Source organism: Mesocricetus auratus, unplaced genomic scaffold (assembly GCF_017639785.1).
Source record: "Mesocricetus auratus isolate SY011 unplaced genomic scaffold, BCM_Maur_2.0 Super-Scaffold_100030, whole genome shotgun sequence".
Classification (NCBI taxonomy): domain Eukaryota; kingdom Metazoa; phylum Chordata; class Mammalia; order Rodentia; family Cricetidae; genus Mesocricetus; species Mesocricetus auratus.
The window spans coordinates 11,571,440-11,595,047 of record NW_024429211.1 but is presented as its reverse complement, the minus strand read 5'-3'; the positions used below and the strand labels follow the sequence as shown (position 1 = coordinate 11,595,047).

At 44.3% G+C, this 23,608-nt stretch overlaps 1 protein-coding gene across 10 annotated transcripts in view; it reads left to right on the top strand.

The window, feature by feature from the left end:
• The window catches only part of Gas2 (growth arrest specific 2), a 151,990-nt gene extending 133,748 nt beyond the window's left edge, over positions 1-18,242 (top strand). For all 10 annotated transcript variants that reach the window (XM_040733286.1, XM_040733284.1, XM_040733283.1 and 7 more), the window contains one exon: positions 17,032-18,242. In XM_040733286.1, coding sequence (XP_040589220.1) covers positions 17,032-17,250 — 219 coding nt within the window. In that variant the 3' untranslated portion in view covers positions 17,251-18,242. The remainder of the gene's footprint in view (positions 1-17,031) is intronic.
• Positions 18,243-23,608: the final 5,366 nt, after the last annotated feature.

Here is a 23,608-nt window from a genome sequence, read left to right as displayed (position 1 = left end):
CATCATCACTGTCTTCTTAATTTCTTCAAAAGCCAGTGTTGAAAAAGTTGAATGATCTCTTAGTTCCTCTTAGTTCACCACTGTTACAGCTCAATACACATAAGATCCAGCTGGTCTGGGGTTATAGTCTCTATTAAAATGCCAACTGGGGAATATTACCCTGTAAGGACTCCTTACTGTCAACTTCAAGGGAGAGCTTTGAATTAATGGCATCTAAGGTACTTTCAATCTCCAGTCAATCTCTTTAACTCAGCCATTTGCAGTGGTGTTTGGCAGACTACTGATCTTCTGGAACCTATGCTTTCTTATTTATAAAACAGATACATAGGTAGCATCCTGCCAGATTATTCGGCATAAAGGGCCAAGCATGTCATAGAAACTGCTCATGCCGCATCATTGAAACTTTAGATTTATTTGGCCCTTCTCCACAGTCGAAGCTTGCTATGTTACTTACCATGCTAGCAAACCTCAAGTTTCTGGTCCTTTCCTTTAGTCCCAAGCTCAGGATAACATCCCGTCTAAAATGGTCTCACAAGTTCTTCAGAACTTCCACGTGTCTTCTGTCTTCCACTCCCAGTAAGACCTTTAACCTTTCCATCTTGTTTCCCTGATTTCCCAAACTTGCGGTTTTCTCTGACTGCTAGGACTGGAGCCATAGTTTAGATTCATTTGCGGACTACTCCATCTTCCAGGATGACTAACAAGTTGCAGTAAGCCCAGCACAACAAATTCCATAACACCCGTGAGAACACCCTCACGGATGGAGGAAAGTAAGAATTGAAAAACTCCATCCTACTCTAAACCAGTGGTTCTCAACCTTTGGGTTACAACGTTTTGAGGGAGCGTCAAATGACACCTTCGCAAGGTCGCCTAAAACCATATCGAATATCACAGTTATGTGGTAGCAATGAAAACCATTTTATGTTTTGGGGTCGTCACAACGGCAGTTACTGTATTAAGGGTCACAGCATTAGGAGGGTTGAGAACCACTGCTCTAAATGCTATGTCTCCACTGAATGAACACCTTGTTTGATGTGAGCTGGGGATACTTTCTCATCCAGGTACACACTATGTTGATGATTACATCATGACCAAGGGAAAGGAAAATGAAGCAGAAAAGCAAACCAGCTAAAGCCTCCACTGAGCTCACAAAGTGCATCCTCCCGTCTGCATAGGAAGCCGAGGTCGAGGGCACACAGCCTGTAGTGCTCTGCCACCCCCTCTTTTTACCCATCCCGGCTGAGGGATAGGCTGTCCTCTGACTCACTCTGACACATGACCCCACTGGGAATAGCCTTTCCTCTCCTGATACATCTCCCTCTACCAGAGCAGAGATAGCCAGGGAGTGCTGGAGGGCACTGACCCACAGATGTTTAACCTTCAGGAATGAGATAGGCCAACCTACAGCCATGGGCTTGTTGATTTTAGGCCTTTGTTGACATGCTGGGGTTCAGGGATGCCTAGGCACCTCCACAGCTGTGCCTTGGCAGATTTTGTGAACTACAAGGTTCTTTGCTACAGAGGCCATGGCCCTGGCTTCGTGATCACTTCTGTAGATCTTGGGTGCTTGACTCAGATTTCTGCTACCAAAAGCACTGGATAAAGGGCCATCTTCTGTTTGAAGGGTGTTTGGAAAGCCATCCAGTTCCCCTCTTCAGGGAACAAGAGTCTGTAGGAAGGTGAACAGCCAAGGACTTGGAAGGATTGATTGTCTTTTATAGGGAAGATGTTACACAACGGGAACTGCTTATGATAATACTGAGAATGTTGTGTGTGCTGACCTGTAATTGAGTCTAAAGAAAGAGGAGGAGTACAGTCATACAACTCAGACTTCTCTGAGACTTTCAGGAGGTAGTTTTCCATGGAAAGATTTAGTTAAAATTAAAGCAGACCAAACCTCAATCCCACAGATTTATGATCAGCCTTCTTAAAGATAGAGCCTGCTAGTGAGAGCTCTACCTCCAGCAGCTTAAAACACCCATCGTTTCATCTTAGTTTCCTTACAACACTCATCATGCTCGATGATTTGTGTTTCTGAAAGCAGATCTGCTTTCCTATTGGTTGCGTTAAAGATTATACAAAGGAACTTCAAGCTAACTCTATAAGGGTCATTTGTAAGTAGGGGCCTTAGAAACACTAGTGGAGAGTCTAAGAATTCCTTGAAGTGGGTTTTCAGGATTAACCAATCATATTAGTCCTGTGTTCCATTGCCTAATAAGTTACCCTAAGCCCACTTGTCTGCTGGCCCATAGAGAGGCATTCACTTACTCATGATGGAAGGAGTAATCGTGTGTCTGCTATGCAGAAGGGTTGGCATTTGGTAAGAGCAACGTAGGTAAAGTTAGCATTAATAACTCGAATGTAAAGAGGATTGTGCCCTTTAGGATTGAGAATAGAGCCCAGGGCTTCATGATTGCTGGGCAATTCGTGGGACTGAGCCACGTCCCCCGCTACTGGGAACATTGAACTGCAGCCACAAATCCCAGGGCTGTAGTTAATGTGACCCGGATCAAGTTGCCCCATAACACTGACCCTTAACTCCGAGACCCCAGATGAAACAGTGTGTACCTTCCCCTACTGTTGACAAAAGCACTGGGTGAGATAAAATGCACTGTACAAAACAACCCATACTGCAGATACTACTGCATTCACTATGATCAGAAAGTTAACTATGCACTCACACAGTTAGGTGCTGGGTGCAATTTGCATACATATGCACATTTGTAGTTACAACTCTATCATTTGTATTTATTATAGATGTATACGTTATATACACATTTGCTTTCACACAAAGAAATATTCAAGAGTGAAAGCTAGATTCACTCTGAAAGCTCAGCAGCTTGAGAGTTTTGAACTCACGAAATACAAGCAAGGTGATGATGCACTGAGTGATAAGTACTCACTTCTTTTGCACAGATGGAATCTCAACAAAGTAACACTAATTTCTTGCTTTCCTTTTTCTTTTCTTTTTTTTTTCTTTTTGTGCATGAACAAACCCATGTACTTATGTGCATCTGCCCTCTACTGGTCAGACTCCATAATTACAGTTCTTCTGTGACCACTGTCATAGTCAAAGTTTCCGGATAACCTGTCTCCCTAGGTTCCCCTCCCCTGCCCTCCCCTCCCTTCCTTTAATTTAAAGCTTGGTGGAAAGAAAGACTCCTCTTCCACACAGGGCTTGATGGTCACTGCGGTTTCTAGTTCCCCTTGGACACACTTCATGTAATTGCGTGACACAATTTCATGTTGCTGTGGGTTAAATGTTATAACACTGTAACGTTCAGGGACCAGTCATGGCTGCCATGGTTGATGTGGGGATCTATCAGAGACAAAGGACCTATCTCTGGTCTGTTCTGCTGTCCCTAGTGTAATGCTTGCTTCTTCATACTATTTTTTATTGCCCGCTATGTGGCTGGAGCCACCACATCTGAGTTGGAGAATGGAAAACAGGAGTACATATGACCAGCACTTCCCTCCAGCCATCTCCACAAGGCTTGTGGGTGAGGGGGGCCACCTGGTTACCCAGCTGCAAAGAAACCTGTGAAAGGGAGTCCCATCCTTCAGAGTAGAAAACAAGTGAAAGGACACCCTGTGACCCTGTGACCCTGAATTGCATTTCAAAGCATGAGTATCTATCTCACAGCCTCCTGGACCTGCCGCCCAGCCCATGGCCTTACTCATGTGTGTCAAGTTGCTTACAGTCTCTTTACATACGAGCTGTTAGAGTCAATAAAAATGAGGATGCATTCACCATCTTCTCTGTGATAGGCCCAGGGGTTAACATATGATTTGTTAAGCAACAATTGCACAGTGAGCACTATTTGAAGAGTAAATAAAGAGCAAGGCCCCGAATGCTGGGCATTAAATAGGTAGACCTATGTGGTCTCTATCAACAAGTACTTCTTTTGTGGTCTTCATCTTCCTTTAGGAGCTAGAGAAAATAAGTAAATATGGCATAAATAGATTTCAAATCATTCTCTATGTCCTTGGAAGTACTGTATTCTGTTAAGAGGGAAAATGACAGTGATCAGGAACCAGGAAATCTTGTAGTTTGTTTGATGCCGAGTTAGACTGTCACATGGGGGAAGAAAGTTAGAAGTCATGTGAGAGGAAGTGTGAGGAAGATTTTCTAGCGGTTCCACCTCATAGCACAGCAGAGGAGACGCCTGAGGCTTGGGTTGAAAGCTAGCAATGCCTCTCAGTGACCTTCCTGCTGTGCTGTCCCCTCCCAAGAATCTACATATGCCACCTATGCATTCACTAACCCTGGGTTGGCTATAATGGGGACAACTAAAAATAGGAGCATTTGCTACAAATCCTGACCTTGAAATACTCCCTCCCCTCAATCTGGTTTATGGAATCTGGGAATTGGAAGAGTTTGTTCTTGGAGATGCATTATTAGAAGTCTGAGTCAAGAATGAAGGGATTTTGTGGAATGGCTCAACTTATGTATCTGAACAAGGCTCTTGTACAGGTTGAAAAGAAGACAGAGATGTTAAGAAGCCAACTCAGGCTAAGCCAGTATCAAACCCTGTGGACCTCAATCCTCTGCCATAGTTTCCTACGTTTCTGCTGTCATAGCTCACGTTGGATCCTCGGTGTCTCCTTTTCAACAGATCTGCCTTCCATTTTGTAGCTTTTGCACAAAGACCTTTCACCCTCACAGACTGATCTGAATATATTCCCGGTGCCCTCCTGTGCAAAGGTTTATCAGAGCAAGCTTGACACATATATGCAGGAGATGATTAAAATTATGTTACAATAAAAAGAAATTTAAAATATGACCCATACAGAGAAGACCTACTTCTGTTGTATGGTACCAAAGAAAACTGGAAATAAGAAACCTATACAAATGGACTTCAGAAGGAAAATAAAAATAGCATCAGGAGCAGAGGTAATAACAAAACTGTAACCCTGAAGAAACTCAGGCCAAAATAACAACTGCCAGACATCAGATAGATTCCAGATGAAAAGGGAAGAAAGCTGGATCAGATAAAACTGACCTCCTTTCCAAAGGCCTCCTGGGGCATGGGGGAGACGTGGAAGAAAGGGCGGTTGACATTTGAGAATGAATGGATGAAGACACTGAGACTGCACGATGGGGATTTCTGCGGAACTGTGCGGGCCGGGAAAGGAGAAGAAGCATGGGAGGTGCTGATGTCACGTGACAAAAGCCCTTCCTGTAGGTGTCAACTAAAGGTACATCTCAGCCTCCAGACCTCATGGCTGAGGTCTTGTGAACCAGTGGCCCAAGGATGTAACAGCCATATGCATTACAGAAGTCTGTATTAACAATAGCATGTTCAAAAGAAGAAAGGAGGGGATCCTAAGTATGGAGATCATCAAAGCGACTTTAATATGATTATAAAGCCTTTGCTTTGACTTTGTTGTATGATCTGGCTAGATACTAGTACATCATGACTCATAAGCTTACATAAATAAACACAATGACACTAAAATAAAGAGAAGAATGCATTTGAGACAGTAACTGGGGTGCTGGAGGGATGGCTCAGTGGCTAAGAGCACTCTCTTACAGAGAATTTGTGATCAGTTCCCAGCAGTCATGTTAGGTGACTCACAACCCACCTGCCACTCTGGCTCCAAGGCTCTAAGGTGAATTAATCTCGCATCTGCAGGCACCTGTGTTCATATGCATGTACCCACATACAACCACATAATTAAAAAATAATAAATTTAAAGAAACTACTTGAAGACGGATTGGAGTGAGTTGGTCCCATTGCCATCTTTACCCAACACTTCTGCTATAGATAGGGGCGTGGTTTCAGGCAGTAACAATGGGGACAGTTATGTCAGCAGACTAGAGATGGCTTTTGTGTAAAAGGCTGTTAAGTGAACAGACACATTGCTGAGGGCCATCTGAAAGTGAAGAAAAGCATAACATGCTTAGTCATGCAAAAGCAGGGCAGTTCTTATTGACTGAGGGGGATGCAACCCTGCAGGGCAGTTCTCACTGGCAGAGGGGGAAAATGCCCTGGGGGGCAGTTCTCACTGGCAGAGGGGGAAAATGCCCCGTGGGGCAGTTCCTGGTCTTTTGCAAACAGGAACTTATTTTTGTTGCATGGAACAGGTTGTTGGGGGAGAAAAAGGAAGTGGGTGAGGAAACCATGCCTTACATTTTATAACATTGGGGGCTGGAGAGATGTCTCTGCTGTTAAGAGCTAGGACTTCTCCAAGTTTGGTTTCCAGCACCAACATCTGGCAGATAACAATTGCTTCTGACTCTAGTTGCAAGGGATCTAACATCCTGTCTCTGATGTCTGAGGGCATATGAATTCACATGTTCATGCACACGCTAACAAACTCATATATGCACATCATTAAATATTAAAATATTTTCTGAAGATTTGTAAGGTGGACATTTAAGGTTTTTTATTATTATGTGCATATGGGTGTCTTGTCTGCTTATATGTCTGTGTACCACGTACAGACAGAGCCTGCCCAGGCCAGAGAGGTCATCAGATCACACGGGACAGGAGTTGCAGGCAGGTGGGAGCTGTTATGTAGGTGCTGGGAATCAAACCTGTGTCTCCTGCAAGAGTAGTCAGTGCTTTTAAGCCAGTGCTCCAGCCCCTCATTACGTGAGTTTTATCATATGAAATGACATATCCTGTGGAAGACAGGGACTGAGAAACTGGAGGTAGCTTTAATGTGCTGGCCCACCATAGCTGAACAAATACAAAATGTCCCCTTTAATAACTGATGGGGTGAAAAGGCAGAGGAGTGGGGCGGGTGCATGCTCACTGTAAGGAGCTGAATGCACGTGGGGCATTTCTGTAAGGTCACATGTGTCACGTGACTGCATGTCCCCGCGTGAAGGGCTTGAGGAGCTCATGGGCAAAAAGTGTAGACAGCAGAATACAGGAACGAGAAACTTGTGGAATTACAAAATAGAAGACTGGCGGAAAATGTACACTTCTAAATGAGAGCAGTGACCAGAATTTCTAAAGGTGAAAATAAATTCAAGAGCAAAAAAAAGCCAGCGAGGTAGTTCTGCCAGTCTGAGTGTGAAAAGTGAACACTGGTCTTCTGGGGGATGTTCCCAGCGGCCTTAGTTATGTGTGGCATTACAAGCAGGGTTGTGCCTTCCTCCCCGTGGGAGGCTGAGAGGCCTGTGGAACAGAAGTCTCATTTGTATGCTAACATGTGACCAGCCTTGCAGGACAGACAGGCTGAGTTCTCTGAACAACAAGAGAGCCTTCCAATCTCTGCCTACTCAGATGGAGAATGAATGAGGAGAGAAGAATATTCAATAGACTTTGATTCAGAGCAGATAAAACTATGTAGATAAGACAATGATTTTAGCTGTGTAGAAGATGAAAACAAAGGATTTTTGTTATACATCTACCAGCTAGGGTTGAATACACTGTGGCCAATCATTTCAGGCATTTTGACCAGTAGTCACCCAGTTAAGGATCTCTGGGATGGTCTCCACCTGCTGCAAAAAGAAGTTTCTAGGATGAGGGGTGAGAGACTCACTCCTCTCTGACTATAAGGACAAGTACTTAGAATGCAATTGGAATTATACCAGCTTAGGAAAGTGGCAGTGGGGCAGTAATAGGTTCTTCTCACCGGCCACAGGTAGTGCCAGGCATGGCTTCCTTCCTATCAAGTGGGCCTGAGGAACAATTAGACAGCTCTTGGTTACCCCTAAGAAATGAGCACACCTTGGATTTATCTTGCTATTTTGGCCATTGTTATGGCTGGTAGGCTTTAGAGCTGGTAGGAAATATAAAAAATGAAATCACTTTTGAAAGACCATAAAGACAAAGGAGTTGTTTCCTGTGCATTGCTTAGTGAGAGTGCTTTATAAATTCCTTCTGTTCTCATGGACCACCTAGTCATTAAGACTTTGGAAGAATTTGCCAAAAATATATCCTAGGCTGAAAATGATTTCAGGATGAAGTTAAACGAAAAGAAAATTTGACCCCGATAGAACTCCCTTGGTGCCTAATAGGTTTAAAGAAAACTTGGTGATAGAGTAGGGAGAAATAGGAACGCTGGTCTTGGAATGAAGGTGGGTGGAAGAGAGATCCCTGGGGGATAATGTAAGATGCATCTTCCAGGAAATGGGAGAGTAAAGCAAGGGACGAATCGCTTATCCAAGGGTTCTCAAATGGTCTCTGTCCTGATGGGATGATTCAAACAAATAGAATATTAAAAATAATCCTAAAATAAGCAGCATCAGAAAGGATTTTGCAACCACAAGTTCCACTAACCTGTTGATAAATAGATTTGTGATGAGGTGGTTAGATTGCTCCATTATTCAAAAGTGTGTTAAGGGGTGGCAGGGTCCAGTATCATCAGTAGTTCCTGGTGCTTTCTGGAGAAGCTGCATCTTCATTATACCTGCCCATATGAGAGTATACTGAAGGGCAAGGAGGTGACTGTGGTAACGCAGGTAAGGTTAGAGGAGCTTGGCGGGAGAGGAGCCCAGCTGTGGAGGCTGGAGTCTTCCCTCCAACACTGTGTGAAAACTTTCCAACAGACCTATCAGTAAAGACCCACATCATCACAGTCTGGGTTGGCAGTGAGCATCTGACTGCATTTGCTTTCTGTATTCCAGTCCATCTTCCATTCTATGTCCCCACCCCATCCCTCATCCCAGGTTTGAGCAACTCTGGTTCAGTTTCTATAGATGCTGCCCCTGTCTCTCCTGCTGTGGTGGAACATTTTAGTCCACGGTAAGCAACAGCCCTTACACTGAGTGTCATGCCGTTATCTTTTCAGCCACCCCTCCCTCCTCATCTGATGGAGGTAACAGGTCATTCTAAAACCTACGTTTTCTGTACTTTCCATGAATTTTTTTGTCTAGCTTCTTTTGGAAAATCTCCCCTGGGCTTGCAGCACTCACCACCTGCCTCACATTTTTTAAATTAAACTCTTTTTGCGGTGCTGAGGGTGGAAGCCAGGGCTTTACACACACTGGGCAAGCCCTCCACCACTGCCTATGTCCTACAGCTGCAGCTTTTCAAAAACTCTGGTGTCTGTATCCTAAAAATGTGCCCGTTTTTTTCAGTTTGCATTTTTATCCTTCCAAATATCCTCCCTCCCTGCTTCCCTCCCTCCCTCCTTCCCTCCTTCTGTGTGTGGGTTCAAAGCATTTTATTCATTTGTCTTTCATTTGGATTGGTCATTGTTTCAAACATTTTGTCGAAGCAAAGAGTTGGATGCTTTCAGAAACACCCAATTTCCCATTTTCATGACTAAAATCACCGACCGGTCCAGAGTGTTTCCAGAGTGTCTGGACTATAGTATCTGCTGCTACCATTCGAGAACCAGTGGGATGCCAACTGGCTACCAGTCTTGTGCAGCAACATCGCCCAGCACTAGACTTTGGCTCTTCCCTGATTTATGCTGTTTTTAGGAGAGATTACAGAGTTGGGTTTCTATCAGTAAAACCTGGTATTATCGAGGTAATATTTGTGTTTTGGGGTGTGTGTGTGTGTGTGTGTGTGTGTGTGTGTGTGTGTGTGTGTGTGTGCATGCGTGTCTATGATGCATTTGCAGCAGTTGAACTCCTGTTCTACCCTGGAAGGAACTGGCTACAAATCCTTTTTCCAGACAACCCTTCCCCTCCCACCAATGACGTTTCTACCTTGTTTCTTTCACCATGCTAACTGTCCTATCAAATATGTATTATGACATTGTCTTCTCTGTCATCGGTAATTATATTGCAGCTCAGCCTTCTTAATTGCATCTGGGGCAGAGCTGGGAAAAAGGATACCTTGCATAGGAAGGCAAGTGGAATTGACAAGAGCTGGTGCTAAGTACTCCCACACAGTCTACAGTAGATGCAGCTGGAATTTTCTCCCATCAATCACTTGTATATCTTCTGTGAGCTGCTTGTCTCAAACTTGTTGCCAGAAAGAAGTTTCTGGAGCCATGTGTCTCTAAATGAGCCTCAGAAATTTGCATTTCTTTTCAGAAGGAAATAACAACAGGCCAGAAATATTTTCTTTCATGCCTCGGTAGAACTTCTGTGGCACAGGGTCTATTCCTACTGGGGGACTAGCTCTCACCGTTTGGGGCACTGCAGTAATTCAGCCTTCAAATAAAGACATGAGGGCTACATGACCCCAATACATAACAGTCTGGGCCACACCTCTGGTCATCAGAAGGCAAGTATGTTGTGAGTCCTAAGTCATGCCCAAGGCTCCAGTTCTCTCCAGATAGAAGTAACAGTAATACCAGCCTGCCAAGGTGGAGCCCTTTGATAACGGAGCAAAACAAGTTGGTATCCTGATAGGGTATGAGTCTGTAGTTGTCAGAACAAAGCATTCAGCTTCCTACAGTTGTTAAGTGTTCCAGGCATGGTGTCTTTATGTTTACACAATGAATCTAGGAGGAAAAATCTACTGCTCAGAAGGAAAATTGAGGCACAGGGAGAATGAATGCAATTGTCAAGATCACACAGAGTTAGTGGGGGTTCCAGCTTGGCACTCTTGGTAGAGACCCAGCAAAGATAGCTTCCTGTCTCCTTCCTGTTACTCATCTCTCTGAAGTTTATGACAGAAAGGGTAGGATGCATCAAAGGCACACTGGAGAGTTAATGGAAGTAATAAACATGGAGGGCTGGTTTCCAGAGCCTGTTTATCTGAGCTGTTTTATGAAAATGTAAGATGAAATCCTGCACTCTGGCAAGGAAGCTGTTAAACACCACGCATTGTCACTGGCGCCTCTGTTTGCAGACTTATAACCTTATCACTTATTTTGAAAATCCTGGTGTCAAACCATCTGCTGAACATCTGCTGTCTTGTCCCTAAATGTGTCAGGGAACTGAGGCAGACAGCTGAATTCCCAGTTGTCCAATTGCAACATATGCCATTTCAGAATGATAGGAAACTATGATGGAGTCTGCAGTCCTATAAATTAATGTAATGTTCTTCTCTAGAGAACAGATGACTGCCTTCTAAAACCAATATTTGTGCTCATGTTATGGTGCCTTGTAAAAGCACACGGTGAACAGGGTTGACTAGGTGTTAGGGAGCATCTGATAGCTCAGAGTCTAAACTTGGTGACCCAGCTCCTGTAGGCGGTGCCGTCAGACAGTTGCCTCCACTCCAGTGGAGAGCAGTTAACAGTGTTGAAACTGAGCGTCTGCATCCACTAAGAGGAGAAAGGCTTAAGGAGAGCCACAGAAGGGCTGGGTGACCAAGGCTAAAGGCAACTTGTCCACTTAAGCATCAGAGACGACATGTGTATGGAAACTTTGTTAAGTAATTTATTGCTACTGTTTGTCATTAGAAAATGTGTCAGAAGTAAGGATTCATGATCACCCCAAAGAAATATGACTTCATTCTCTCTGCCCCAGTCATGATGGTTTCCTTCTCACCCCGTGTACCTGCTCCTTCTTCCATCCACAGCCATCTCGAGTCGCCATCCCTGTCCTTCCTCCTGAATAGCCTCACTTCCAGACTCCTTCTCTCAGCGAAGCTCTCTGTACAAAGGCTGGTATGGATTACTGCTCACACCCAGACTTTCTAGAAGGACACAAATCTTTTCATCTTTCTCTGTGCCTATCAGCCCATGACTAATGCAGGTGTATTCCAAACAGGCAGAGGGATACTTGGACGGAGGAGCATTAAGCATTAACCTGGTTAATTCATTGGGCAAGCGTCATTCAACCAATATGCATTAAAATGCATCTGATAAGCACTGTGTGCCTGACACTGTGAGGAGTGCCAAGGGCTTTGCTGAGTCCTCAGACTTCATTTCTCCTTGAAAACGTGGAACACTCATGTGCACGCAGAAAGATGTGTGAGGTTTTGAATATTTCAGAGGAATGTAGGAAATTCGGAGTTCAGGCTCTGGAAAAGACAGGTAGGACCACTGACCAGCTGTGCTTGTGGTCATCTGAAGCAGTGAGAAAGAAGGAGAGGACTGGCAGCTGCCCCCTCGGGTGACACCTGTGCCAGGTACAGCAGGCAAAGGGGAGGAGGGAGGCATCGGAATGGGCAGAAGCTTGTTAAAGATCCGCAAGCCTCTGGCACCGTATGGATGACCAGTCTTCCTGGACCACTGCTGCCACCGCATCCCTGCCTGACTGGAAAGCTGATGCTTTCAGGAGGATGAGGGGCAGCGAGGCAGACAAGGAAGAACCACACTCAGAAGCTCGAGTGAAGTATCCGAGTGGAGAGCTGCTCCTATGGGAAAGGCTCCATGCCTCTGGGACAGCATACACATCAGTGAGAGTAAGGATGACTGCATCCCAAGGAAAGGCCCCGGGCAATTGCTCCTGCTCTCAAGATGTTGGTAGGCACCAACAGGATTAGAGCTAGAACAAAGCAGATCTGGCAGTTAACCCCAAGAGGAGAAGGCACCTGAAGCATTTTATAGGGATTTGGGGCTGGGACACATATGGTCACTCATGCAATCCTCTGCTAGAGATGTTACTAAACAAATCTTATCGAGATGTGGGCAGAAAGCCTTTAATGTTAGATTTTGCCCACTGAAAACTGTTTCCCTCCTGGTATCCTCCATTTTTTTTTCCTGAGGTGACTTTGTTATGTGGCATAGCATAGCTGCACACAGCCTGGTCCCCTTGAAGCACAAGCACATTGCTAGTAAACCCCTGATATTTCTTCAGATGTTTTATGTGATTGGTCTTGTCACTTAGTAAAAACATGTCATTATCTGTGATCCACATAAATACAGACTTTTCCTTTTAAATGAAAAGTGAGTTGGTTTGTGTCTATTTCGAAGCACTAATTAGTGTCTCTGAGAAGAGAGAAGGAGCCTTTCTGGTTGCTGAAGCTCTTGGTACCTACACATAACATGATTCCTGCCTGCCTGCCTCTCCAGCATGGGTAATTAGAGAGGGAGAAGCCTCCTTTCTGCCCTAGGCCCTTTGGAAGGGCAGAGGCGTGTGCATACCTTGCTGTGAACGTGTTTCATTCTGTCACTACATGGGAGACTCTTGATTTGGAATAATTGGAACCATAGCCATACAGTCTTCTGAAATTAAACTTGGTTTAATATAGGTGTCTCTGTAGATTATTTTAAGGGAGCTCAGTTAATCGGCTCAAAGTGCTTATTGCTATTCTGATATCGATGATGCCTGTGATGGACTAATATAGCCCAATGGCCAGTGACTAGAAGGCACGAAACCCAAAGTCCAGACTGCAGAAACAGTCAATGTGGTTAAGGGTCCCTCTTCTCCCTGACCTTATACAAGTTGCTTGCCTTCTAAAAGCAAACAGCATCATTATGTAAACAAAAGTGAGTAGAGCCTATGAGAGCATCATGCAAGTATGCTATTGGTGGTGCTGTAAGATGGTGTAAATCTAATCCCAAACTGAGAGTGCAGGTGTTATGAAGGGAACATGTGTGCTAGATGCCCTTCTGTCACAAGCACCACAGAAGGGCTGGCTTCTCTGGCTCAGAGCATGAGATGTTTCAATCAGGACTCCTTGGAGCTGTGAGGGACAGCATTGCTTGCTTTGTGGTGGGCAGAAAGCAGAGGGAATATGCAAGGGGCCCCTAGTGGCCTACCCTACTCCTGTATTTTGTCACCTCTCAATCATGCTGTCGTGTGATGAATCCACCAAAGGTCTACGCCAGCGCTCCTAGGAGGAATAAGTTCAGAGTCATTGGGCTTATAGCAGATTAATTTGCTTTTAGGTTGAAACATAGGTTTTTTTTTTCATGGAGATGTGGTAGCACAAGACTCTCTTTGAAAATGAGAACACATTTAAATAGGGCATGGGATTTTAATCTCTGTAAGCAGTTATCCATGATAGTGACCTTAATATGTTCATCTCATACATGAAACTCCAAGATTGACCGCAGACTTTTTTTTTTACATTAATGTTTAACATGCATTCAAATAACTTTCTTTTTTTTTCCAGTTTAAATTTAGATAAGAAACGAGGTTGCTTCACAAGTCAGTTCCAGGTCCCTCTCCCATTCCCTCCCCTCCTCCCGTGCCCTCCCCCCAACCCCCCCTGTTATCCCCTCATTCCCCCAGGGAGGGTGAGGCCCTCCATGGGGGTGTCCATAGTCTGTCATTTCATATAGGGCAGGGCCTAGACCCTTCCCCAAGAGTTCAGGGTGAGAGTGCACCTCACATTGTTCTATGGGAGTCCAAAGTCCGTGTGTATACTTGGGATGGGTACTGATCTGCTGCCCAAGGCTCAATAGGTTCCCTAGGCCTCCTCACTGACACCCACATTCAGGGGGGTCTTGATCAGTCCCATGCTGGATTCCCAGGCTGATGCCTGGGATTCAAGAGTTAACCTTTGTCTGGTCAGCTGTTTCTGGGGGTTAAACCAGCCCAGTCTTAATCCCTTTGATCATCAGTCCTCCCTCTCTGTTACTGGCTTTCTTGAGTTACTGGCTTTCTTGAGTTCAGCTCAGTACTTAACCAGCCGCTAAATGAAGTTTCTGTTTCCCAGACTCTCTGGCCATAGGATTGTAGGCTGGCACTCCCCAGATCTATGTCTAAAATCCATATATGAGAGAGTACATGCCATGTTTCTCTTTTTGTGACTGGGTTACCTCACTCAGGATGATTTCTTCTAGTGTCATCCATTTGCCTGCAAATCTCATGATTCCATTATTTTTTTCTGCTGAATAGTACTCCATTGTGTAGATGTACCACATTTTCTCTATCCACTCTTCGGGTGAGGGACATCTAGGTTGCTTCCAAGTTCTGGCTATTACAAATAAAGCTGCTATGAACATAGTGGAACAGACATCTTTGTTGTATGAATGGGCATCTTTTGGATATATGCCTAAGAGTGGAGTTGCTGGGTCTTGTGGTAGGTTTATTCCCATTTTTCTGAGGAATCTCCATACTGATTTCCAAAGTGGCTGAACCAGTTGGCACTCCCACCAGCAATGGAGGAGTGTTCCCCTTTCACCACATCCTCTCCAGCATAAATTGTCATTGGTGTTTTTGATTTTAGCCATTCGACCACAGACTTCTTAGATGTTACAGTGAGGTCAAAAATGTAAGACTGCCTCCTGAGTCCCTTGTTTCAGATATGTGATGGTGGAGATTTCCATGGAAACCTAATAGTGTTGTGAGAAAACCCTCTAACTCCCAGGTAGTGAAACGGAGATGCACTGAAGCCCCACCCCCTTCAGTGTGGAATCAATATTCTCTGGAGTGTGAAGTCTTATAAATAAGATGCATATCCAGGACTCACAGTACTTAGAGCTTCTGCAGGAAGCCTTCCGAGCTGCTGCTGTTTGCTTATGCAATCCTTTTGTTGTTGTAATATAGCGTAGGTCAGGGGCAGAAAAGAAACACACACACGTACACACACACAAACACAGAAGGGGGGGAGAGAGAGAGAGAGAGAGAGACAGACAGACAGACAGACAGACAGACGACAGAAACAGACAGAGACAGACAGAGACAGACAGAGGGAGAGAGAGACCTTGTTTTAGATAAAAAGAGAAGCATCTCACAGTTGTGAGAAATGAAAACAAAAGCAGCTGAAATTTTTTTGAGAAAACAAATCACGATATTGACCCTTGTGCTCACAATGCCCTAATTCTTGTGGTGTCCAGTGTATCCATGAAGTATTTAATAGGCAGATAGTCTTCTCTGTTTCTAAAAGGGAAGAATCTTTTTCTAATTTTCTGGTAGGCAACTTTAAATGGAGGCATGCACAGCAGCATGGGTTCTCTATCTCCTTTAATGGCTTAGGGACAGGAGATGGCAGTCAGTCTTTAGAGTCACCTCTCCTATGATTGCCTGAGAATGCAATAAGAAACAAAGATCGAGATGAGCAAGCAATGTAGGGTCCGATTTCAAGATGAGAAAATACATGCATGCAGACCCTCACCCCCAGTCCTCACAATCATTAATCAACAAAGCTCTTGGATCCTGGAAAACCTAACTGACTGCTTCAATTGTGGTGTCATTAACACCACTTTCCTCTGCTGAAGGCAGACTTAGGACCCCAGGTTCCTCACAGAAAGTAGTTCAGTTATGTCCAACAGTCTTTGTTGACTAAGCCAGAGGTGTGAACTTAGATGAGCTGCAGGCTATTTCCTGGTAATCCTCAGCTGTTGGCTGTGCCAACAATATTGTGTTCATATCCCATACACTACAAAAGCTGCACAAGAGGAGAGTTTATTTCCCGTGTTCTTCATGTTCAGTAGACTGTAGTCCAGATTTCCATTTTGCAAGCTTCTGCAGATATGTTGTAGAACCTCCAGAGTGTGGTTATGTGATGAGAATACTCCAGACTGAAAAGGACTTCTCACTTTTCCCCAGAGTTACAAACTCTCTTGGGTCTGGGGATGCAGCTCAGTCTGTTGAGTTGCCTAGCATGCAAGATGCCCTGGGCTCAGTCCCCAGTACCATGTCCCCAGGTGTGGTGGGACCTTCCTGTCACAGGAGAGGTAGAGGCTGGAGCTCTGGATGGCTCCCTGGCCTGGAGGTAAGTTTCTGCTGTCTGTATTATTTTGTTGTTGTTTGGTTTGGAGGGGGCTTGTTGTGTGTGTGTGTGTGTGTGTGTGTGTGTGTGTGTGTGTGTATATACTTATTTTTGTTTTGGTTTAGTTGATTTTAATAGGTATATTCTAAAGTAACTGGGAAGACTATTGTCAAAGGAAAGGCTCAGTGACTTGAACATATCTCATTTTTTTTCTGAGTGCATTTTCATCATTTATTAACATTAACTCAATACTAGAAATTTCCATGGTCTCCTAAATTCTGGTTGAGAGGAAAATGACCCAGCGGGAAGGATGGAACATTGGTGTGAGCTGAGGTAGGTAGGGCGTGTTAGTGCTCTGTTGTACATCACGAAGACGCCTTCATGTGCATCCAGTCAGAAATATACACAGATGCTTTGTGACACACGAAAGTTAGATTCTAGATGCTTTCCCAAGATTCGTCTGCACACAAGCTTTCCTTCACAAGCCTTGTCCCAGGCAGACACTGTGTTGCATGGATAACCAAGGGTCATGGAAAGTGAGGCAGGCTACACTGTGGTTGCTGTGAGGTCTGGTGCGAACTTTCAAAGCCTGATGCGCTTTACTGCTCTTTCCTTTCAGATGCTGCACAACAAACATGTGATGGTCCGCGTGGGAGGAGGCTGGGAGACCTTCGCGGGTTATCTGCTCAAGCACGACCCCTGCCGCATGCTGCAGATCTCCCGTGTGGATGGCAAGACATCCCCCGTGCAGAGCAAATCCCCAACTCTGAAGGACATGAACCCAGATAATTACCTGGTGGTCTCTGCCAGCTACAAGGCTAAGAAGGAGATTAAATGAAACTAGTCTCTGGAAGGGGACTCATGCAGTGGCCTGTGTCCATTCTACAGTGTAGCCAGTGTAGTCCACATGCTCTGAGAACCACACACATTATCAGCAGGAAAAGGCTCACAAGGTAGCACTATTTATTTTTAATGCATCTGTAGAACTTTGCCTAAGGGGGAAAAATTCTAAACTCAGAACAAAATCAGACAAATTGTAAGCAAATCATTATCACTCAATATGTGAACATAGTATTTAAAACAAACTGAGTGCTACGCACAGCCATTGGAACTGAACATGCCTAGAAGACTATATTTAACATGTATGGATAGGTCAACAGAAAGTGCCTGCTGTATGTCTATGAGCTAAAGCACCCCAGACACTTTTATAATGGCGGGATTTTATAGCTTTTTTTTACAAAATGACAATGTGATCATGTGCTACTAAAATTGTCCATAGGACTATGCGATACACTCTTCACAGCCATAATACTTAACTGGAAAGGCCACATCAGAGATGTTTACATTCACTTGGAAGATTGCCTTAAAGATCATCTCTGATCCCTGACCAAAGCAACCTCTGGGGTACTTTTGGATGTTGTCTGTGAAGCCCCTTAGGAATAGCAGGTACCTTTCACACACCCTACACACACACACACACACACACACACACACACACACACACACACACACACACACAGAGGCTATGTTTAGGAAGATCACTTAGTGAAATTCACATGCATAAGCTGGTGTACATTTACATTGTGATGTGCAGACTGCACCGTCAAATGTTCATCAACTTTGTGATTTTATTTCAAGCATTTTCTTATTAAAATGTATCTTAGTTAGTCCTATTATGCTATGCTGTCTCATGAAGTAAATTCACTGTAGTGAATGATGTTACAGACTTGTATACCCAGGACAGGGCTGTTTTGTACCAATGAACAGCAAGATATTGTCCACACTGATTTAAGAATTAAAAATGAAAAATAAAAAAAACCCCACACATTATCTGTTTCTGTATCATGCTTTAATCTAAAATAAACTTAATCTTCAAACTACTTATTTCCTAACAAATATGAGGAGTGTCAAGTTATAGCTGTGTAGAATATCTTCACATGGGGAAGGGGAATGGAGGTTTGCACCCAGTAGCTATGAGTGTGGACTTGACCATGGGAAGGACCTTAAGTGTCTGTGGTAGTTTGGATGTAATTGGCCCCCATAAACCCAAAAGGAGTGATACTATTAGGAGGTGTGGCCTTGTTGGAGTGGTGTGGTCTTGTTTTAGAAAGTGTCACTGTGGAGGCAGGCTTTGAGGTGTCATATCCTCAAGATACCATCCAGTGTCTCAGACCACTTCCTGTTGTCTGCAAGATGTATTACTCTCAGCTACCTCTCCAGCACCATGTCTGCCTGTACACCACCATGTCCTAACATGATGTTAAAGAAAGAAATCTCTGAATTGTAAGCAAGTCATCACAATTAAATGTTCTCCTTTATAAGAATTGCCATGCATGGGCAGGGGAAATTGTCCTCTCCCTACCCTCATGCCCTGCCCACCAATGCCTGGGGCAGGTGAGATGTCCCTGACCCCCACCAGCTGTAACAATCAGGAGATCAGGCAGACCCTGCACCCTGCCGGGGCAGCACAACAGAGCCAACCCAGTTAGTGTAGGTGTGGGTAGGCCAGCCCCAAAATAGTAGTGAGCTAGGGAGAGTTGTCCCCGTCACCCATCTGTCCTGTGGCATGCTGCTCCTCTACCCCATCAATGCCCGAGGCAGCTGAGTAGGCCCTGAGGTCACAAGAGTGAGAGTGTTGTCCCTGTTCTGACCAGTTACAACACCTAGGTTGCAACCCTGTACCTTACCTGGATAACACAACAGAGCCAACCTTGTTGGTGAAGGTATGGGTGAGCTAGCCCTGAAGCTGTAAGTGTGGGAGGACTGTACCCAATACTCTGTCATGTAGTGGTGCAGGAGGGTGAGAGATGCCCCCTTTGCCCCTTACTGCTTGCAACAGATGAGAGAGCTGACCCTCCCCTCTTACTGGATTTAGCACTCAGGAAACAGGCCCTGTCCCTCACCTAGGCAGCACAGCAGAGCTGCCCAGTAGTGGGAGGTGAGGTGAACCAGCCTCAATGTTGTGAGCAACATTACTCATCTGACATGTGGGAGTATGGGCAGAGGAGAGGTGCCATCCCCTACCTCCTGCCCATCAATCAGCACCTGAGGTGGAGGAGTTGGCCCTGTGGTCATAAGAGCTGGAGGGCTGTCCCTATTCCTCAAAACCTTCAGCACTTGTGAGAGTGGTCCCTGTTACTTGCAGGGACAACACAATAGAGCTGGCCTTAATGGTGTAGGTGTGGGAGAGCATGAGAATTGACCCCAAGTCCTTGATCATTGCTGCAAGAGGTGAATTAACTGCGGCAATGCTGGATAGCTTACCCTGGTGGTGAGGATTGGGGAGAGCTGGCTGGCGGGCTGACCAGCCCTGCAACTATCCAGGCCCAGAACCAGGGTTATAACTTGGCCTGACCCAACATCCACCCAATCTGTGATCTGCTGGAGCATGTGAAGGGACCTGACCTACAGTTCCAAAGCTGCAGGATCTTCACAACATGGGGCAAAAAACAGGATGTTCAGGATGAGTCCAGCATGGACAGTGTAGTAGAAACCAGAGGCCTTGCACCAGACCAGTGAACACTTGCAGGTAAAGATACATGGACAAAGGGGTTTACTGCATGACTCACTGTATCACACTACAGCTTCCATGAAGAGACTTTTAATTTTTCCCTTAAATTTTGTTTTATTTTTTGGCGGGATGTGCAGGGGTAGAAGATGGATGCAAAGGGATGGGAAAATGAATGGTGATCAAAATACATGTCTTAAAAAGACACATAATAAAAAGAAAGTAAAAAAAAAGTTGCCATGGTCATGGTTTCTTAACATCAATAGAAACCCTAAGACGGTATCATCATGAAATGTTTTATTTTATTTATTATTTAATTTGGGGCTGGTGAGACAGGGTTTCTCTGTGTAACAGCTTTTGCTGCCCTGGAACTCACTTTGTAGACCAGGCAAGCTTTAAACTCACAGAGATCTGCCTGCCTCTGCCTCCTGAGTGCAGGAATTAAAGGCATGGGCCACCATTGCCTGGTTGAATTTTTTTAAATGGTGGAGTTAACTCAACAGTTCACTATCTTCCTCATAGGAAAAAAAATCATCTTCCTTGCTCCAGAATCTCTCAGAGGAAGCATCTGTCTGCCACATGGCCAATTCAGTCAAGCAGCCAGTCTGTTTATAGGGAAATTTTTAGCAGGCTTGGTGTAGGTTAGGGCTGCTGCAAATGTGTCATACATGCATCTAGAAAAGCATTTAGTGAAAACTTAAAAGGAATAAAGCCTACAGATTTTGTGCAAGGTAAAATGATCTTGGTATAATGAATAGTATCTTTTCAAACATATGACAATATTAAAGTTCATTGTTATTGACAATCTTTCCTTCAAAACTATCTCCTATGTCTAAAATTTTTCTTCGAATAATGAAAATTCACTTACAAATAGGTGTAATTGAACAAAAATAATTTAATACCATTATAGCATGAGTTATCATTTGTAATTCTATTGTCAGAAGTCCAACATGATTGTGTTGAGCTAAAACCCAAGTGTCTTCAAAGTTGTGTTTCTTTCTGCAGACGTCAGGAGAGAATCTATTTCTTGCCTTTTTCTACCTTCCAGAGGTAACTGGCAATCCTTGGCTTATGGCCAGAATCTTGGCATGGCATTACTCAGACCCCTCTTCTCCCTTCATGCCTCTTCTTCTTTTGGCTAGTGGTTGAGAAGTCTTCAGTTCTTTTTTTTTTTTTTTTTTTTTTTTTTTTTTTTTGGTTTTACGAGACAGGGTTTCTCTGTATTGTTTTGGAGGCTGTCGGTCCAGCCCGGCCTCGAACTCACAGAGATCCGCCTGCCTCTGCCTCCCGAGTGCTGGGATTAAAGGCGTGTGCCACCACTGCCTGGCTGAAGTCTTCAGTTCTTAAGACTGTGATTAGATTAGCTCTACCCAGGTTAACCCTTTACAATAGCTTAGTTAAGTTGAAACAACTCTGAGCACTAAGGACATGACATGACCATACTTGGGGGACCTGGAGGATTATTAGATTTACAGAACGTCCACTGTGGCCTTTCAAGTGTGTCTAAGAACATGTTCAAAACTGACATTGACTAGCTGTTAGCTGATCTACACCAAGGGTGATATGGGAAAGCAGTGCTGCATCCTGGAGGACAGGACCAAATATCAATGGCTCTTACTGAGACAGTGAAGACTCAAAGGGTTTGGCATCAGTTTGTCAGCTAGGGTAACATCCAAGAAAAGAGGATAGGAAAGAGATAAAGGGTTAAAAAAATCCAAGGATTCCAGTAATCCTACAGAGAGAAGCATTCATGTAAGCAAGTGGAGACAAGGCCAAAACCAGGTGGCCATGCAGCCTTTAAGAGACTTGCAGAAGCGGGGGACAGTGGAAGACCTGCATAGCCCCTCTGCAGGTCACGTGGCAAAGGTGCATGAGTAACTGGTGACTAAGAAGTAATGAGGTCAAGCGTTCATTCCTACCATCCATAAATCTGCTGTGGAATTCTCCACTGTCTTGGTTAGCTATTACTTTGCGGTTGGCCAAAAGAATAGTCACAGGGTAAATGAGCAAAGATTTCTACCTGTCAATGTAATTCAAAGGAAGGAACAAGAAAAATTTCCCAGGTTGTATTGCTCACTTCATAAGCTGCTGGATAACATGTCACTAAGAAGAAATTTTCTTGTTCTTGCCCTAAAATTCATACATAAGTCAAAGGCTGGACCTCTAAAGCAGTCAGTGCTCTTTAGGATCTAATGTAAGTGTCACAGTCACACTCAAGTCAAGGAGTTTATGCATATTTAGTTCTTAAACCGTGGTAGTCATGATTTGACGTAATATTTGCAAAATAAATCATAAAAGGAAGAACAGTGTAGTAGAAACCCACATAGAAGGAGAACTGAGGGTTCAGGTTGGTGACATAAATTTCTGCAACAAAAACAAAACTACTTCCAAAGCCTGCTATACACACTTTTATAGATGTTTATAGGTAGGTAGGTTTTTGTTAGTGATACTGGTTTTTGTTTTGTTTTGTTTTTTGGTTTTACGAGACAAGGTTTCTCTGTATTGTTTTGGAGGCTGTCGGTCTAGCCTGGCCTCGAACTCACAGAGATCTACCTGCCTCTGCCTCCCGAGTGCTGGGATTAAAGGCGTGTGACACCACCACCCGGCCAGTGATACTGTTTTTTATATTTCATTAGTTGGTTTTAGAAAATCATTGCATAGAGCTCATAACCATATCTGAATCAGGTTACTCTGTGTGTGTGTGTGTGTGTGACTGTGTGTGTGTGTGTCTGTGTGTGCAGAGCACGTAGTATACAAGGGAGTATGAGATGTTTACCTAGAAAAGAAGGAACTAGATGGTGATTAACAAAGAGTCTTGCAACTGGTAACTGGTTGACATTCTGAGAATAACAGAATGCTCAGCTGTAAACAGATGTCTCTTTCACACCACCTCCTATGGCTCATGGATCACCATGAAGAGGGGCAGAGCAACCGTAAGAGTCAGAGGTGATATTGAGGACAGGAAGCTTTTCTGGACAGAGCAGGGCAATTGCACACGTGAACTTACAGCTGCTACGACACTGTGAGCAAGACCTATGCAATCTCAAGTCAGACAAAAATCCAAGCACTCCATGGGAGGTGAGCACAAAGTCCCACCCCTAGCTAATGGCATCTGATAGATGCTGGGAGAGGAAGAGTCAATTTTTTTTTTTTGGTTTTACGAGATAGGGTTTCTCTGTTTTGGAGGCTGTCGGTCCAGCCTGGCCTCAAACTCACAGAGATCCGCCTGCCTCTGCCTCCTGAGTGCTGGGATTAAAGGCATGCGCCACCAACGCCCGGCTGAGGAAGAGTGAATTTTAAGAGTGTGACTTTTGGTAGGTCAACCATGGCCTGCCCCACAACCAAGAGTATTGAAGCAGCACAACCTAGACTCCGTGGTTAGTTTTAAAAGGGTAAAGAAAAACAGGATATGAAGTTGGGTAGACAGGGAAGTAGGGGTAGATCTGGGAGGAAATGGGGTGAATACAATCAAAATGCATTGTGTAAAATTCTCAAAGAATTAATAAAATATTGTGTAAAAAAAGAAATATCCCCCCAAAAAGAAATTCCCCTTTTGCTCAAAACAGGAGGCAGGCACATCGACCTAACTTTTTCCAATCTGTTAAATTACACTTTATTCAAAATCAACAAGATATACTTCCATTTTCCAAGGACATGGTATAATTCTTATTGGTGAAAATAAGTCAAA